The sequence below is a fragment of the Rhagoletis pomonella genome, unplaced genomic scaffold, assembly GCF_013731165.1.
Source record: "Rhagoletis pomonella isolate Grant_MI unplaced genomic scaffold, Rhpom_1.0 Rhpom_scaffold_00002, whole genome shotgun sequence".
In the NCBI taxonomy this organism is placed as follows: Eukaryota; Metazoa; Arthropoda; class Insecta; order Diptera; family Tephritidae; genus Rhagoletis; species Rhagoletis pomonella.
In genome coordinates, this window is record NW_023458556.1 from 105054603 (window position 1) to 105074681 (window position 20079).

General features: G+C 34.5%; 1 protein-coding gene across 2 annotated transcripts in view; it reads right to left on the reverse strand.

Annotated features, from left to right (window-relative positions):
* Positions 1–7123: 7123 nt before the first annotated feature.
* Positions 7124–20079, reverse strand: part of LOC118734292 (autophagy protein 5) — an 87277-nt gene continuing 74321 nt past the window's right edge. Inside the window, exons 3-6 of one of the 2 annotated variants that reach the window (XM_036464005.1) lie at positions 9367–9472; positions 9085–9307; positions 7397–7502; positions 7124–7330 (exon numbers count right to left, since the gene is read on the reverse strand). In XM_036464005.1, the coding sequence (XP_036319898.1) occupies positions 7209–7330; positions 7397–7502; positions 9085–9307; positions 9367–9472 (557 nt within the window). In that variant the 3' untranslated portion in view covers positions 7124–7208. Of the gene's footprint in view, positions 7345–7396; positions 7503–9084; positions 9308–9366; positions 9473–20079 lie in introns of both variants that reach the window. The other variant, XM_036464006.1, reaches the window with a different exon arrangement.

The window sequence follows — 20079 nt, forward strand, 5'->3', positions numbered from 1 at the left end:
CGAATCAAAAATAGTCATTCAAAAACTCATGAATCTACAAAATCCTACTTTCTGATCTAAGTCGACAAGTAAAAAATCTGTTAAAAATCTATAAAAATAGGCAATATTTGTCATAAAAACGAATAAAATCAGAGGGTAGGGTCTTGAAATCCCATAATCCTTTTAATCCCATATGAAAACCACCCACAATATTAGTAGCGTTCGACAAGTCAAAAATTTGTAATAGTTTTTCCAAATTTTTCTGGATGGCGTTCAATAACGACAAAACATTATCCAACACACAAAAATTGAGAGAGCAAGCGTTCATTTTGATACAAGAGAAGCGTTCATTTTGTACTGGCAAAATTTTTGTCAGCCAAAATTATACATCACGAAAACATATGATCACAAAACATATGGTTGCAATTTTTGTAAACAAACAAAATTGCATTTTTCGAGTATTGGTATTTATATGCTTTTTGGCTGCCTGCTATGTGACTTTATGATAGTGCCAACTAGTTTTTACTTCTAGAAATGTTCCTGGCGAACATTGAACGTTCACTTTCCTTTTTTCTTACATGGAAGCAACATGAATTTCAGTTTGTTTACAAATAAAACATAAACAAAGTCAGCTGGTGTGTCTTCTTCCGGTTTTTGCAAGTGATGGCTAATTTCCTGTTCGTTTACTTTTTTGCTTTTTCTTCTCTTTGGCAGAGAATTTTCGCTTACGCTCTTGATTTTGATTGTTGGCTGGTGTTGGCAAAATTTATCGAACGCAACTATTGTTGCAGAATATCAAAAGTCGATGTCGTATCTTGGTAACTTTTCGAGAAAACTGTGATTTTTTATAATTCATTTATAATATATACATATATTAGAATGACCAGAAAAAAAGGAAGTTCTTCTTTTTTGACGCTCTTGAATTTTCAGCTTTCATTATGGCTAAAAACCATCCCCTGAAAATGTGGTCCAAAAATATTAACATTCTTCGTTCAATCCGTGCGCACACGAAATCCCTCACGAAATTGAAATTTTTTAAGGTGTTTTTTCAAGGTCGCTGAACACGTTGGGCGAGACCTTATATTTTGAGATATTACGAAAAAGTCTTTAAAAAAGAGAAAACCCGAAAATCGCGCTTTAAAAGCTATAAGATTAGGTCAGCCCCGTGTTTGAGATAAAATACGACCAAATATTGTTGAACCGTGTATTCGAATAATACAGCTGGGATCGAAGTTCACCAGAAATTAAAAATAAGAGTAAAAGTTGTTTTCAACAAGTGAAACTGACTGAATAAAGTTCCAGGTCTGTATTACACCAAGGTAGAGAAAGTAAATGAAGTGCAAATTCCGTCAGATCGAAAAACAATTGGTTGCCACCTGCATCCGCATAAGTTTGAACTTCTGCCCAAAATTGCATTGTATTACTTATATTAATCCATGGTTTTCGACGTCGATGTAATTTTTTCGGCAAAAAATAGTCCTCGTAAGTCCAACGCCAGCTACGCTGACCACACGGTCAAGTAGTTTTTAAGACACGCATATATCATATAAGTAGGCGGTGCCACCTCCATTTTCCTAAAATTTCTTGGGAACCAGTTTTTTGCTAACGATCGATTGTATACATCAATTTTGAATAAATATTGATGAATTCCTTAGTCACATTGCTCAAAAGATCTGAAAGTCCGGTACATAAACAATATAAATTAAAGGCCATATTTAAGAAAAGTCGCCTAACCTCGACAATTTATATGCGGTCGCAATAAATGAGCTATTAGGTTATTTAAAAATAGATTTAATTTTAGATAGTACTACATATTTATTAGGTTATTTAAAAATAGATTTAATTTTTGATAGTACTACATATTTTGAAATTGTGGAAAATATCGATGGTCAAAATTTAAAAAATTAAGAGAAATATGTTTTTTTTTTTATTTTACCCGATAAAAAATTCCAACAAGCCAAGTCCGACAATTATTATTATATACCATTTTAAAGGCCTGCATATCCTCTTCCCAGACCATATCGATGGCTGAGTGGAAGATCGACCTATCTCGGCAGCCAGTTCGCAAACGCCCTATCTCAGAAAATTTTTCAACAACGCTCTATCTCAGAAAACTTTTCAAGAACGCCCTATCTCAGAATTTGGTTGACGAATTCCCCATTCCAGCTGCCGATTCAAAAACGCCCTATCTCAGCTTATTTTCAATGTATTTTCGTTTGAGATAGGGTGTTTTTGAACCGAATTTTGAGATAGGGTGTTCTTCAATAAAATTCTGAAATAGGGCGTTTTTGAATCAAATTCTGAAGTAGGGCGTGCTTGAAAAGTTTTCTGCGATAGGGCGTTTTCTAACTGGCTGCCGAGATAGGTCGATCTTCCACTCAGCCATCGATATACGATCTTTGAAATCGAATCAAAAATAGTCATTCAAAAACTCATAAATCTACAAAATCGTATTTTCTGACCTAAATCGACAGGTCGCGACCTCTTAATGACATTTAAAAAATCTATAAAAATAGGGTCTTGAAATTTCCAAAAAAAAAAATGTTCGATGGGCACGCTAATGTATATACATAGGTACATATATTTATGCATGCGTACATGCAATCGTTTATTCGAAATTCTTAGCTGATGCAATTTTTATCTCATCAATTTTTTTCTTAACAATCCGTTTGCCTGTCTCATCTGTTTGCCTCTTATCATATGCCTCCCTCATCTACTCGCCTCGCTCGTATGCTGCTGCAACTGTGTGCCTCGCTCGCAACGACGCGCTCATGAGGGCAGAACTATTGAGGCACTCCTTTGCTTGCGCTGCCCTCGTTTGCTTCCTCATCTGCTGGCTACTCAGCGCGTGCGCTCGTATTTAACGAGAACACGTTTGCAAACAGCCTCGGCTGATACGCGGTGAGTTGCGGAAACTTAGAGCAAACTAATGAGCGAGTAAGGGGCTGAAATGAGGCAAATCCGAACACTGGGTGAAACCGACCGGAAGTCCATTCTGTTAAATAGGATATACATATGTACATGCTCATTACCACAGAGTCGGATTTAACTCGCTCTGCAGTGAGATTCTACGCTTCTGTTATTCTTTTGGAGATTTTTGGCTATTAAAGAAAAGTGCAAACATACCGAAAGTCCATTTTTGTAAATCATACATACATACCTACGAACTTTTACCACATATTCGGATTCTGCCAAAGTTTCTAACAAAAGTTGTTTTTGACCGCAGAATACGAATCTGTATCTTCCATTTCCAGTGGAATTTTGACAATCGCTACACTCAATTTTCGTCGTCGAAATTCTTCGAATGAAAAGTAGTGGGGCCTAAAATATACAACATGGAAAAGTAACAGATGCAATGTGTATCAGCCAAATCTGGCTGTAATAGAGGCATGTAACTAGATGTCTTTTGGAGATTTTTGGCCATCAAAATTAGCTCTATCGAAAGCTGGAATCCGGCTACAGGACAAGTTGAAGAGCGAATGTCATTAAAAAGTTGAAAAAGGCAACATGAGATTTGGTAACCCTGAACTCCAGGTATCGAGATTTATGCATAAAAATCGTTAAATCGTTATTAAAACAACAGATTTGTAAAATAAAAGCTAGAGAAAATACTGCCTATCAAGGCAATGCCTTCAAAGAATAAACCGTTTTTCGCTCCCCTGTAAAATTTGAGTGCCGTAAGATAGGCGGTTTTGCAATTGGGCGATGGGCGGTTTTGCAAAAACATCGACGATATGAATGGATGAGTTCGACAACCGTACAAGTCTAAAATAACTTTTTTGTGGTTTTTTTTCTTATTTCACCGTGCCAGATACCTAGCGGTTAACGTAGCATAACTGACTGCACCCGTGAAATGAGGAGAAAAACGTACATGTCCCTGACTTTTACGGTTTTTAATATTAACCAAAAAAACCAATATTAAACTTGTACGGTTGTCGAACTCACCGAGTCATATGTCCCATTTAAAATAATGGAGTTTCGGTCTCTTTAACCCATTTTCGCCCGACACCAGAAGTCGGTAATATGACCGAAAGATAGAGCATTTTAGAAGGGGTGGACGGGTGGCCTATGACACTCGTATATATATAATGAGAAGTATATTTTATGGGTCGATTACGGATGGCAACACAACCACGCTTCGGTTGTCAGCTGGCAATGCAACTGGAAAGAAAATGTGTATTACGAATGGCAACTATCGTCAGTTGCTGTAGAGTTATCGATAATCGAAATTTGACAGTTCAACAACCAGCAAGCGTCTGCAAACAAGCTGTGCGAGTAAAATTAAATTATTAAAATGAAGAGTTTTAAAGAAAAGACAGAAATAAAGCTAAATTTATCACAATTATTTGTTTAGGAGGAAGAGAAATGCATGAACGCGTCCTCAATCAGGCGACACTTAAAGGATAATTCCAATCCTCTAGAGCTACCGCGTGTACTGTAAGCAAAAATTAATGGTTTCTTTTGTTATCGTTTTGTGTCCATTTTCAAAGCATATTGAGGACTTCCAAAAGAAGCTGTAGTATAATTGGTTAATAAACAGATGAACCACTTCGTTCAACTTCAATACCTCCGCTCATAAAAGCTTGCGCACATCTTCGATTTTTCGCAGAAGGAAGTGCCACAGCAATGACTTTAATTTGGAAAACTGGGTGTGTCGGTAGTTTTAAAAGAGGTGCTTCAATTGATAAAGAAAAAAAATTGCAATCAGTGTTCGCTTTTGTTTCGCCAAAAGGGTGTTGTCCACGAGAACTAAAATTTCAAGATATTCGTTTGTTATTTTCACCATATTCTGTAAAAGCAAACTGCATTGCAAAATGTTAATATCGTTCAAATTATTAAATATATGACACACTTTTCAATTTTCGCTCCTAAATACGCTCCAAAAACATTCCCAGCAACCACTAAAATGTAGTCGCCTGTATACACATTATGTAGCAACTGCAGTTGCCAGTTGCCATCTGTAATATCGTTTTGGCAACTAGCAACGCAACTGAAGTTCGATTGCTATCGATAATCTACCCATTAATGTAAAATAAATTAATTTAGCGGCCGCTGTGGTGTAGTGGTAAGCAGTGCGCGCTTCCACTCCAGTGCACCTGGGTTCAAGCCCTGGTCAAAGCAACATCGCAAAAAAAATATAGCAAAAAGGTTTTTTCTTAACAGCGGTCGTCCCTCGGCAGGCAATGGCAAACCTCCGAGTGTATTTCTGCCATGAAAAACAGCTTCTCATAAAAATACAATCGCCGTTCGGAGTCGGCGTAAAACTGTAGGTACCTCCGCTTTGTGTGACAACATCAAGGCGCATGCCACAAATAGGAGGAGAAGCTCGGCCAAACACTAACATATGAGCCAAAATTCGTGAAATCGATCAGTAAAAATTAAAGTTTTTTGATTTTTAATTTTAATATGGTGGAAGTGTAATTCAGGAGCATGGAAAGTGATTCCCATCAACAAAACTTCAAAAAAATATACATTTAGCAACTTATTGCATAAACAATTTTTATGGCATTTTTTCTTCGATTCACAATATCTCATAAATTATTTAACCAAATTAAATGAAATCTTCAGGGCTTATTCCTTTTATGTCATAGTTTCTATTGACATATTTTTTTTAATGCAAATTTTATTTTTGTTCCTTTTTACTAATATTTATACTAAGAAAGTTTTTGCAAAACATCGTTCTGGAGCAACAAAAAAATTGAAAAAAATTAAAAATATTCTGCCAGTCTTATGTGCAACATGTGCAAATTTCGAAGTGTGTGTATTTTTCGTTTAGAAGATATCAGCACTTAAACTTGGCTCTGCATGTATAGCATCTTTGATTTTTAGATTTTTGAATAAATTTTATTTTTGATTCTGTGGTGCAGTGGTTAGCAGTGCGCGCTATCATTCCGCAGGGCCTGGGTTCAAGTCCGGTAGAAACCAACATCAAAAAATAAAAAACAAATACGGTTTTTTTCTAATAGGTTATACACAAAATTTGAGTATATGGCTTTTATTGCATCAAAGTAAATTCCAACGTATGATGGTATAAACATGAAACCGATAAACTGAGAATTCATGAAATGATCGTGTTCTCAATTAGTGATTCAGATGCTGAATAAGTTCTGCAAGTGATTTGCTGTGTGTTAATTGGTACAAAAGAGTGAAAATTTCTGGTATTCTTTATTGTCGCTGCTCTAAGGAAACGTTTCTCCAACGACTGGCTTTCTACATCGTAATCGGCCTCTGCGTAAAAGACAAAAGCGATGCCTTTGAAGTAGCTTTGGCACTCTTCATATAAAGCCTTTGGATTTGTTATTTGGTCGCTTGTAGTCCGTTGCAAGCTTACACATCTTATTATGAGGATTGCAACAGGTATTCAGAGGGGAGAAATGGGTCTGAATTTACTATTTTGCTATTTTGCTTACTTACTTCTTTTACGTACACTTGCTTATAAGACAGTCGTTATTCGTCGCGTATAACCAAGCTACCACCGTTCAATAATTTACACACGTGGAAATATTAATTACCACTTTCGTACAACTCTGTTAGCTGACTCAATTTAAAAAAAAAGTAAAATCTAAAAAAAATGTTATTCAAAAATCTAAAAATCAAAGATGCTATACATGCAGAGCCAGGTTTAATTGCTGATATCTTCTAAACGAAAAATACACACACTTGGAAATTTACACATGTTATTTAATAAAACTGGAAGAATATTTCTAATTTTTTTCAAATTTTTTGTTGCTCCAGAACGATGTTTTGCAAAAACTTTCTTAGTATAAATATTAGTAAAAAGGAACAAAAATAAAATTTGCATTAAAAAAAAATATGTCAACAGAAACTATGACATAAAAGGAATAAGCCCTGAAGATTTCATTCAATTCGGTTAAATAATTTATGAGATATTGTGAATCGAAGAAAAAATGCCATAAAAATTGTTTATGCAATAACTTGCGAAATATATATTTTTTCGAAGTTTTGTTGATGGGAATCACTTTCCATGCTCCTGAATTACACATCCACCATATTAAAATTAAAAATCAACAAACTTTAATTTTTACTGATCGATTTCATGAATTCTAGCTCATATGTGTAAGCGCCAATCTATTATTATTATTATTAAACTAATTTATTTAGCCATAATTATGACCCAAACAGAGCTTTTACGAATCACTCTTTACTGCTAACCAAATCGAACAAAAGAAACTTTATGACTTTGTAACTTTACTTACATGTTTAAAATATTAAGGGTTACTATCATAGACTAAAAATAAGTGTAAAAAATTATCTGGATAACTAAGATGCTCGGATAACCACTGTAAATGTGCTTCATCGTGAATGCTGATACCATGTGTTCGGACTTCAACTAAAACAACAAAACTAGTTTTTATAAATGTAAATATTTATATTTTCCTTCTCCGCTTCAACTTACCAACTTTCTTAAGCGGCGACGATAACTCAGTAATCATTTCACCAAGTGTTTTCTTTTGTCCGTTTTTATTTAAAGGTGTTATTAACTTTTGTACGTAGGCATCTTCCTACAAGTATTAAAAACATAATTTACATATACAGTATACATAACTAAAATTAGTGCATTATTAAAACACATTGTTGAATTGAAACCTGTTTCTTAACTAATGAAATGGTTTTTTTCAAAACGCAGAAACCCGGTTGCCTCAAAACAAAATTTGACAAGAGATGACGAACAGAGAAGACTACAACTAACTACTGCAGTCAGGTGCAACACCTGCAAGGGATGGAGTCACTTAAGCATCTCAGGTTTCAGAAGGAGTGGACCATATCATTAGTGGCCCCAATTTGCTCCAGTCTGAACGAAGACGCCCGCACAAGTATTATAGGTAGCTGAAGCATCTGACCCGACATAGCAATTACTAGTGCTGGTCTGATAAACAGCAGAACGTGGCGACTTATGCTGTCGTTACAATTGTATCGCCTAATTTGCTTCTGCGGAACACCGAACCAAAACTAACTTTACCAAAACTGATTGGAAAGGCTTTGATGAAGTTACCGAGAGCACCTTCGCCGTCCTTGCCTCACCAATAAACGTTCATTTTGGCGAACGCAAATTCGGCAAAGTTGTCACTCCGGCTGCAGCCCGTTTAATTTACGCTGGATGCATCGCGTAAAGACGTCCACATTTTCCAACGAAGCGGCTGTTCTAACGGACGAGCGTGACTACCTTCGCCAGGCTTATACCGGAAAACCCCGTATCAGGGATCTCAATGCGGAGAATCAGCAACTCGTAGACCAACACAAGCGGAAGAAGTGGGAGGGGCACTTGAAGACTTGCAAGCTTTAATGAACAGTATGGTCACTGTCCAACCTAAAAGCAAAAAAGATGTAACTGCAAAAACATTACTTACTTTCATGTTAATAACTCTGCTTTGTTTAAAGATAATTAAAAAAAAACACTTATGCATAATCTTCTTTCTGTTGGTTACACTCAAATTGCGGTTGGGGCTCGATTTATTACTCAATTTAGATAAGGTGTTATTGTATTTATACTTTGAAGTCCAAGAAAGAAACATGAAGAAAACATATTTCACTTTTTTCAGATCATAAAAACCGAAATTTGGCTATATCTCAAAAATTGTTCTACTTTCTTATATTCTGATTCAACGGACAATTTTACATTAGAATTCATATAAGATGACGCAGGTTGGAAAATGTTTTTATTTCTGTAAACATAACCGCATTAACTGCAATCATATGTGCCATCAGCTACTAATTATTTCGCATGACCAGTGTCTTCTGTGGGTTGATATGTGACCAGCGCCATTTCAAGAACTTAAGTTCCCAGAATGAAAGTTATATGCAAAACCTAAGTGCTACTTGTACTTCAAAATCTCAAAATTTACCCCAAAATAAGCCAGTATTTCGCGTCATTTGTGCGACAAAACGAAATAATTCTAACATAAATTAATCCGTTTTTTATTTAAAACATTGGACGTACTCCACGGCAAAACAAATAGGGGAATTATTGCCTTTTGTTATGGAACTCCTCAACAATTACCTACGTCGAAAACGTTTTTATATACCAAACAGTACTAATAGAAGTCCTTATGTGTTTATGATTAGAATTAAGAAAACGATACTCACTTCCGAATAAAATCGTACAGGAATGTATTTAAAGGTTTCTTGCTCCCCATTTGGCTCCATTAGACGCCGATTAATTGCCCAAAACTGATCAAACTTGTCATTACCCAGACCTTGCCAGAGTTGATTGTGATCCTTTTTTTGCATTGAAGATATTATTTGACCTCGATGCTTAAGAACATCGGCTTCCTTTAGGCATGACATAAAATGTGATTCCAACAATTCCCTATCCATATTAGTACGTTAAGTGGGACTTCTCATTTTTATTAGTTGCTTAACACCTACCTAGTTGACATTTTTACCAATAAGTCTTCGGGGAATTTCGAAAAATGTATAGTAAGGTTCCAAGGAACGCCATCCTCATCAGGATGCAACTGATCGTAAAGAACTCCTGTAATCAGAAAAGATATGGTTAGTTTCAAGCAAAAAATTGTTCTTTAGCAATTAATGTGTAAACAGGGTAGCAAACTTTTATCCGTGTGTGGCGGCAATGGCGAGGATAGATTTATAGGTAGACTATCGGTAGCAACCGAACTTCAGTTGCGTTTCCAGTTGCCGAAGCGATATTACAGATGGCAACTCTCTACTGACAACTGCAGTTGCTACAAAGTTTGCAATTCCATTTTTGTGGTTGCTGTGAAGATTTTTGGAGCGTATTTAGGAGATAAAATTTAAAAGTTTGTGAAATATTTTAGTGATGATGGTTTTGGCGACCTTTTTACTTCTTAATCTTTATGTCAACAGCAACATACCCGGGTATGTCTTGCGTTTTAAAACTGTTATATCTTGGAAACTAGACATCGGATTGACTTGAAATTTAAAGATATCCGCAACAGAAGTGTTTTACGTCATATTCCCAAGTCTGGTTGGAATTGGACCACCTGGGCCAGAGATCTGGCCATTTTTCGACTTTTAACCCTTACGTCAACAGCTGCATAACCGGGTATGTATATGAAATCTTATGCAAATATGTATGTTGATACATCTGAAAAGTAAACTTTATTTCAAATGAAATCCTTAAAATAATACAAGAATATAATTCCGAATCAAATTCTTAAAATAATACAAGAATATAATGATATTATAGTAATACAATACTTGTAAAATAAAAAAAATATTAATCAATTGTAAATTACTAACTTTTTAACTACATCTAGATATTACATTGCAACATATTAGTAGAATGTTCTGCATACATGGGTCTGTTGAACAATATGCAGGTTTTCCTTGGTGGGCGGACATAGAACAATTACCATTTGTTTTTATTCTGCCCGCACTGTCACGTTCTTCCTTGCTCCCTAAATACCAACATCCATTATCCTCAAAGGACCGCCGTTTATTGCTTCAATGACGTTGTGTGTTCTGGTTATTCGACTATTACTAGCTCTCACTTCTATTTAAGATTTCGCCAGTTGCCAACTATGTTGATGAAGGAACATTCTAGTCGGATTTCGGAGGTTTTCAGGTGTGGGCGATTTTCGACGTAAATTATGTCCGTAGTAAGGACAGCTACATTCAGAATATTATAAGAAAATGCCGAAGGCCGACTGGTTTAATATTCTGCAAGGCATTTATCTATATTATCAACGCCACATTTGCTTTGGTTGTAATCTAATATCAGTAGTGGCTTCTTCTTAAGACCTTTTACTTCGGTTATCTAATGCATTCTTGAAAAGACCACAACTGATTTATTATTCTTCGGCACGTACTGGTCCATGTTTTCAGACCTGAGTATGTTGTAGGTTCGGAATCAGGCAGTTTGTGGTGATGGAGCAGCTCAAATTGTTCCTTCTTTGGCAGTATAATTTCCCCGGTATATCGCCAAGTTCCTCAAGATCTTCCGGGTCGTATTCTGATAGCTTGATTTCTTCTATATCGGAGTCAACTGGAGTTACATCATTTTTGTTATCGTCCACAATCTATTCAGATACGAAATGCTCGTCGTCACTGGTTTCCTCTCCTAAATTTTCTAACCTCTGGCGAATGTATCCATGCTGCCCCTCAGGATCAAGTGCACTAAGGTGTCTTGGAGTGAGCCATTCACCATTTGCCATTTTTACTTTAATAAATTTTATTTCGTTGCGTAACACTTGGTCATAAAAACTTCATATCTCTTCTGTCTTCAAGTTCGCACAACATGTATTCAAGTAAATATTAGAGCTTCTGCAGGTTGGTTCAAGTTTTGAACTACCTGATGTAACAAGAGACATCACAAGAATTATTTGCGCCTACCTGCAAAAGCCCTGTTTCAATAATCATACACGTTTTTTACCTAAACAATCCTTTTTATATACATTCAAAACCAACAATCATAGAGTGTGTTCTAAGAAACTCATTATTTTACGGCAGAGCAACATATTTCTCAAATCTTTCTTCACATATTTAAAATAAACATATTTCTTCAGAAAATAACAATAAAAATGTATGCGGATTAAAAGAAATGTGTTAAATATTAACATTTTCGTCACAACACAACGCCGTTTCCCATACAAAATGTATGTGCATACCATGATTCAATAATTAAAGGTTTTCTCATTGGTGACATTCGAGTTTTGACACTCCCTTAAAGTATGTTCACATATCACTATTATCTCAATCAAAGCTCGTTTTTTAATCACCCCGTTTACACAGGCAAATCTCAGATTATTAGCCGTAAAATTTGTTGTGCTTATTATTCTCACATCTCAAGGAAAAGTTATGTTTCTTCTCTGTGCCACCGTGATCACGTTTTTCTGCTATATTAAGCAATATAAATATATTTTAACTTAACATTTTATTAAAAATACCTTTAGAAACCTCTGTTCCTTGCTAGCATCCATTTTTGTTTACTTTTACATTTGGCATTTCTCCTCTTTTTCGCAAAACCCATCGATAAAACTAGGATGACACCGAAAAGTTATCGGTTAAATCTGAGATTATTTTATAATTACAGATTAACAAGGGACGAATTTTATATGGCTAATCTCTTGTTCTAATTACAGATTAGGGTGTTAAGCTCGAAAATGAGGATAATCTACTTATATGTGAACTTAGTATTAGCTCCCTTACAAAAGCTTTGCACACATACACGAACCCACACACAGTGCCTTGCCAAGGGAGCCGATTTTGTCAAGAGGAAGCGAGAAACATGTTTTTTGAGCAAACCTTTTATTATTGAATCATGTGTGCATACCCGGGTATGCTGCTGTTGACGTACGTATAATTTTTCTGCTGTTGACATAAAGGTGAATTTGGTAGTTGAGCCGGCTCGAAGTCAAATGGTTTTAGAAAATTTTAATTCAAACAAGCAGCCTCATTGCCTAAGTCGTAAATTAGGCTAAATTGTAAGACTCGACAACATTGGAATTGTCTACTGTCGAGCTGAAATAAGTAAACGACGAAAATCGTCGAAAACTATGCAGTGCTGCCAGGGGCGCACCCAGGAATATATTTTGGGAGGGGTTTATACTTCTGAAATTTGCTTCGGATAATATGCTCTTTAAAATACATTTGTGCAAGCTTTATGTACAGTATGTAATAAAAAATGAACCTTTTAAAGTTTAATAAATTGCACTTTATTACATGAAATTAACAAGGAACTGAAACATTTTAAACCGACTCCAAAAAAGAGGGAGGTGATTAATTCGTCAAAATATTTTTTCTTTTTTTATGTATGCTACCGCATAACTTTGGACCACGTGAACCGATTTCAATTTCTTTTTTTTTCGGAAAGATGGTACCTCATGGGTCGTCCCGTAATTTCGTTTAGATCCGATCATTGGATCATGAAAAAATTAACGGTATTCCTAAATTTATATATGAGAATTGAATGATATGATATGAACTTTCAAAAGTAATAAAAAAATTAAAAAAAGAGTTTTAATGATCATTTTCCTCGATTTCTGGTCGCAACGCTAAGTTTTCGTCGCAATAATTCTATAAATGAAAAGCAGTGGGCCTAAAAGTATACTGAAGCGAAAAGTAATAGCTGTAATGTGTAACTAATCGGCTAAGTCTGGCATGTAACTAAATGTTGCGTGTTGTTAGGCGTTCCTGCTATTCTTTTGGAGATTTTTGGCGATCAAAATCAGCTGTAGCACATGCTGGGAATCTTGCTGCTGGTTTTCGATGGAGATGGTGCTTTTTAAACTTTTAATAGCTCTCAAGAAAAGCGAAAAATTCATATATGTACATAAAATTACGCACAAGAAATTTCTTAAATCCTTTACCAAAATTTCTTAAATCAGTTTGCATTTCTCAAGAAAAATGCTCGTATATTTATTTCAAGAAAATTTATAGCGAAAGGGAAGTTCTTTTTCAACAGAAATAATAAAAAATATTTCTTGTGATTTTTCTTGAGCTGGATTCTTAGCTTTAAGATACAGTTCGTATTTGAGGTTATTAGCTTTAGGGGGGTTTGAACCCCAAAACCCACCCCTTGTGTGCGCTAATGAGTGCTGCCAAGTTTTGCCGCATTAATATACCAGTCGCGTGGCAATTTTAGGCAACGACGTGAAATTTTCGATACGATTCGACTCTCGAAAAACGACTTGCATTCGGGACGACTCTCGCAATGAGACTGAGGATTTTTGTAATCGAAATATATTGGAAAAAATTAAAATCCTGATTTAATTAAAATTTTCTAAAACCATTTGACCTCGAGCCGGCACAACTAACGAAATATGTTAGTTTTTAATAGTTTAATCGATATTAACATTTTGCAACGCATTTTGCTTTTACAGAATATCGTGAAAATAACAAAACAACAATGGGAAATTTTACTTCTCGTGTAGTCCGCGCTTTTGGTGAAACAAAAGCTAACACTGATTGCAAATTTTTTCCTTATCAACTGAAGCACCTCTTAAAACTATCGACATGTTAAGTTTACCGAATTGAAGTTATTGCTGTGGGACTTCCTTCTGCGAAAAATCTAAGCGATGCGCAAGCTTTTAGGAGCGGAGGTATTGAATTTGAATGAAGTCGTTCATCTGTGTCCAATTTGAAAAAAAAAAAATTCAGCACGGTGCTTAAGGAGGCCAAGCACAATGTGTATATCAAATTCGGTCGAGATCGGAGATATAAAAAGCCCACACAAATAATGCCACTGATATAACTTATATCTAGTGACCAAAACGACAGCTGGACAGCAATAAATTTTATCCAGTGGAGACGGTCAGTTAGCCACACTGCTCAAAAAATCTGCACGTCCGGTACATACACACAAATAAATTCAGGGCCGTATTTTTTGCTTAAATTGCTTAACTTCGACAATTGTTATGCAATTCTATGAGATGAGGTATAAATTTATTCGAAAATAAATTTTCTTTTAGATAAATACCAAATATTTCGCAACTTACATAGAATTTTTTTAAATTAGCGATGATCAAAGTTGAAAAATGAAGAAAAATAGGGGCTCATTAAAATTTAACCGATGAAAACTCCCATCAAACTAAGTCTAACAACATATTGTTATACATCGTTTTAAAGGTCTATAAATCGTCTTTTCATAACGTCAAGCTATTAATAGATAAGTGCATCGAGTACGAAAATAATGGTTTTTGGTCTAAAAAAAGGAGTGTTCAGGCACTATACGGGGCCTATTTTCATGTTGTACTCGACCATACCTACAACCTACACTAGGTTTTGTTTCGGGTGTATTTCATGGCTTTTTTTTTGTAGCACCGTGTAATTTTCTTAGGTAGAAAGAAAATAGTACTAAAACTAAGAAATTTTGTTTTCCTTAAACTATGTCAAATCGTTTACTCATATTAGGGCAGCCTACCTTTGGAGCCATTTCAAGGTAATATTTCCTTAGAATAAGATATTTTTTCCTAGCATTAAGGAATATTTTATTCTGAGTGCATTGTAACTCTGAAGAATGGAATTGTGCTTTATGTGGCGCTTGATTGAAGTCGCGTTCGTGCACTTCTCTCCCTCTAACCATTTGTAAAATAAATTTTCTTTCCAGTTGCGTTGCCAGCTGGCAAGCAAACAACAATCATATGGCAACGTTTCGCACTTTTAGTTTCGCATGTACGCACAGCTAAGACCCTGACTGAAATGCTAAGGGCGAGAAAACTGCGCTGTACGACAGCACACACGAACGCAGCAGCACTGTTCATGCTTTCGTGCGAAACAAAACGCTCATTTTTGCTTTTCGCATCAAAGAGTGAACTCTAGTATTATGTTAGCGTTTGGCGTGTGCCTTGATGTTTTCACACTAAGGGGATACTCGGACTCCGAACGGCTATGGTATTTTTATGAGTAGCTGTGCTTCACGGCAGAAATACACTCGGAGGTTTGCCATTGTCTGCCGAAAGACGACCGCTATTAGAATAAACTTTTTTTTCCATGTTGTCGGAAACTGGACTCGAACCCAGGCCCTGCGGAATGATACTTGTCATTTATTTTAGCCGTCAATTGACATAAATTCACTTTTGTAAGGGAATTAATGTCAATGACATTAGTACACAGGCCAAAAGTGAAATAATGTCAATTGATATTAAGTTACTTTGGAATTGATTCACACTAAAAGTGAAGTATGTCACAAAAATAAATTTTGTTATTTAGACCCAATTTCACATAAGGAGTGTGTGTTAATGTCATCAAAAATATTACTAACCGTCCAAACCAACAGAAAAACAAAGACGTCAATACGCGTTTTAATAGCAACAATAGGCGTGTTTTTTTAAGTGCGTATCTGCGCTTAAAAGTTGTATAGAGCTAGGTATGCGTATCGGCAATGAAAATTCGGTATATCGATATCGCGATATTCTAAACTCACAATATCCAATACCGATATATCTACTAAAATAATATCGATATATTGAATATCGGAAATATCGAAAACGAAATGGTCAATAAAGATATATTGTTTATGAAACTACATACATACGTATACTTGGAATTAAAATGCAAATAAGCATAAATTAAAATAACGAAGTTACTTTGGATAAGTACCTTCAAAGAGACACACCTTTTCATATGTATGTATGTATTTCTAAAAAAGAAGTACAAATTTTGATATTTTTATGAATTTTTGTTTTTCATGCTTACTATGCCAAAAGCCAACAACTATGCCAAACATATCAGCAGAAAAAAAATTATATTTCGCCATATTAAATTTTATAATTCAATACAGTATTGATACAAAAATATATTTTTTCTTTTAGTTTAAGTTATAAAAATTGACTTGATTGAAAATTTAATTGATAAAATTTGATAAACTCAAATTCTCATGAATATTGTCAAAATTAATAAATTGAATGGATAAATTTAAAATATTTATTGAAAAACTATTAAAATCAGGCATTGGGATTCTACTGCGAATATCTTCTAAATGGTTAGAGTAATCGATTAACTCCATCAGACCTTTTTTGTAGAGCGTTTAATTTCCTATAGAAATAATTGAAACTCATTTGACAATAATTATTTTTTAGTAAGTTACAAAATTCAAAACAAAAAGTTATTTTCCTTAAAATACTTCAATTTTTGACTATAATTGAATATCTTTTAAATGGTTAGATTAATGAAAAGAGTATATGAAATCATTTTTGTAGAGCATCCAATTTCCTATAAATATTGACGATGCAACTGGTTTAACGATCTATTGGTGATAAAATATGACCATTTTTATATGAGACTAAATTGAAAATGGAAAACTATGATAAGCATAATCTTCCCGTTAATATTAAAAGCTCAGATTTGGTAAGTACTCTCTAGAGGCACCTAGGAACTAGTTTTCGTGTGTCGGATCCGAAAAAAAACTACTTGATTTTTTTTTACCCAACCTTTGCCAACCGAATTTGCCATTTGTCGTTTTACTATTTAAAAGCAATCAATTCTCATGATGAGTTCTCTGGCGCAGATCGAGAAATTGGGAGCGGATAATTATAATACGTGAGTTGTACAAATGAGAAGTTTACTCATTACGTTGGAGTATTAGGAAGTTATTGAAACGATAAGTCCGTCAAATGAAGATGTATCAGGCAAGACTAGATGGAAAAGCTTACGATAGGAATGCGTTGGCGTATTTAACTCTATGTGGAAAATCGTCGGAGTTAATACATATTAAAAATTGTAAAACAGCAAAGGAAGCATGGATAGTGTTAAGCGGTTTATACAGTGCTGATGGTCCGGCGCGGAAAGTAAATCTGTTTAAGAAGTTTGTGCGTTTTAGATCCAATGCCAGCAACAAAATAGTAATACAAATTAATGAATTGTGTACCACAGTGGATAGTTTAAAATCAATAAGTATTGAAATGCCTGATGAAAATGGATGAAATGGATAGTTTTGTTGCTACTGTTCAGTTGCCATCTTTTGAACAGTTGAAAGTGAAGGTATTGGAAGAAAAAAGGCGAAGAACTGAAAAATTTTTTCAAAGTGGATGAAAAATGCTAAGTCAAAGGTAGTTGCAGAATCAGAACGTAATAGAAAGTGATCAACAGAATACAAAATCGCGTGATTGGAGCAGGGATGATAAACGAGTCTTCTAATTTTGTAGCAAATGACCAAAAATAATGTACTAAATAAACCGAAAAAGTATCAACATTTAAAAGACCATACTCACAGTTAACTGTTTTTAAATTAGACAAAATTCTCTATATAAAAGTGTTCTCGTATTCAAGATTATGTAAAATTGTAAAAAACCATGATACAAAAAAGAAGGTAATTTCAATAAACAACTTTTGACGGATAATAAAATTTTTTGAAGTTTCATAAATTGTGAGTATTATCAACAGCCTTGCCACTTTGATAATATTAAGGCAATAAATCGGAGAATTTTCTTTCGCTTATTTATACCAATGTAATAATATTTCAAATCAAAAACCATTATCAGTGCTTGGTAATTTTTTACTTACGTAGCTTGCACTATTTTTATTAAAACTATATAAAATATAAACTATTAAATAAGACTTCATCGTAATTGTTCTTTTTATTTTATCATAAAAACCACGCGCGCATTAATTTGTTATTTTTTCGTTTTCTTATTTTGAATGCAATCTTGAGATTTAAAAATCTTATTCTTCCGAAATAAAACCTTTTAGGCTTTGTGATTAGCATATCGCCATTAACTTTGACAAATTTTTAATTTAAAATGCAAAACCGCGTATCAAGATAATGGAAAACCGCGTTTGTGAGGTCGCATAAATTATATTCTAGAGAGTAAAAACACTCAGATTTAAAAAAGGTTCTCTTTTTTTACAAAGAAATCGCATTTCAGGACGAATGGATAAGGCTTGATCCAAGAGCTTGTGTGAGCAAATCCAATTTTTGGCAAGAAATGTCAGTTACGCGGTTTTGAAAAACGACGATATGCGGTTTTGTACTTAAAACGACAATATGTATGTATACACTTTCTTCATGCATTCTGAAACCTAGTCGTCAACCCTATTTTCGAAATTATGTAACCGGCATAATTTTCAAGTCCATAAAATAAAATCTTCTGCTTAAAAAAAATATTTCTTTTAGTGATCAGATAGCATGAATTTGATGAAATGTCATAATTTTATTAAAAGTCAAATGGTTAACAACAACAACGAATGTAATTAAATGAAACTACCTTCTTTTTTGTATCATGGTAAAAAACTACAACAGAGTCTGCGTTCTCATTGAGATAGGCGAATTTTCGCTGGAAAAATTTTTTGCTGTGAAAACTCGCAAGTACGGGTAAGAAAACCAGCTGTTTTAGGTAATTTACTATTAATCTCCAGTTGTTTTTTTTGTGTGTGTCAACTATGATTGTCGTATAAAATTTCTCAATTTTCCAAAGTAGATAAAAATGCTGAAATGTTTTGGCAGAATTTGTCAGTTGATAGTTGAAGAGAAAATAGGTAGGTTTAAAAGGCACATTTGTAGCTATATCTACTTAATTTTTTTTTTGGAAACAAGGATGTGTGTTTGGAGGAGATCCTTTTATTTTTCAATGCGTTATGATGTGGTATCAATTTTGAGAAAAATACTTATTCATTACGTGAGAATTCATTTATATGTTAAAAATGTTTTTCCTATCCAAAAGTTTTCAATAGTAAACAATGCCAAACCGGGGACAATGCTCCGAGCGGATAATGAATTACCAAATGTACCACTTATTAAAACTGGGAAAATTATCAGATGTTTCAAAGATTTCAAGTTTTTTGAATAGTTTGTCTCTTTGATAGCGAATGCTCAGAATTTTTTCTGATGAATAATTTTGTCTGGAGAATATGAAAACACTCCCAGACCCGTTCAATATCAAAAAATGTTTACGAACTTGCAAGTTTTTCCAATAGGACGAGTTCGAGAGCTTAACACCCTGATAGGGCTGCAAATTGTTGCAAGTAAAAATAAGGAATTTGCAGGTGTTAAAAAAATCAGTGATGTGTCAATCAAAAGTGTAAACAAAGTGTTTAGAGGAAGATTTTATAAAAACATGCTCAAAACAAAATTAGTGAAATGAAAATATGGATGCATAACGCGCCAAACCTTTTTTTTTAATTATACTTGCATTTATTTGTTGGATCTGCTTATTTTACATCTATTAAGCCTAACAACAAGTTTAAAAATCTTACGTCTAATTTAGAATAATATAGCTCAAACCCTGGGGTGAGCCCTGTTGGTTTAACGTCGTTCAACGAAAGGCTGGTAGATCTCTTCTTCGCAGGCGTGTTATATTTGTTGTGTTTCACAGGCCACTTGCTAGTGGATTTGGGTGGTTACGCAGTTTAATTTTATACTAGACCACCAGTTACTGTCGAAATTCGACAGTTTTTCTAGTTTTTAAGAGCCTTGGATAGGTTTTCTAACATAACACGTAGCAAAACTTATAAGGTACAAAGTAACTTACCGGAAAATCTTCTGCTTTGGAACTAAAACGTGACTACAATTTTTTATATCTTTAAAGTTTTGTAGCACTTCGGCAGGGCTTGGAATTGACCCGATGCATTCCAGTATATCGATAAATTTCAATGTGTTGATACATTCGATAATTCGATGAATTTAAAAAACACTAAAGTCCGATAACTCAACAAAATTCGGTA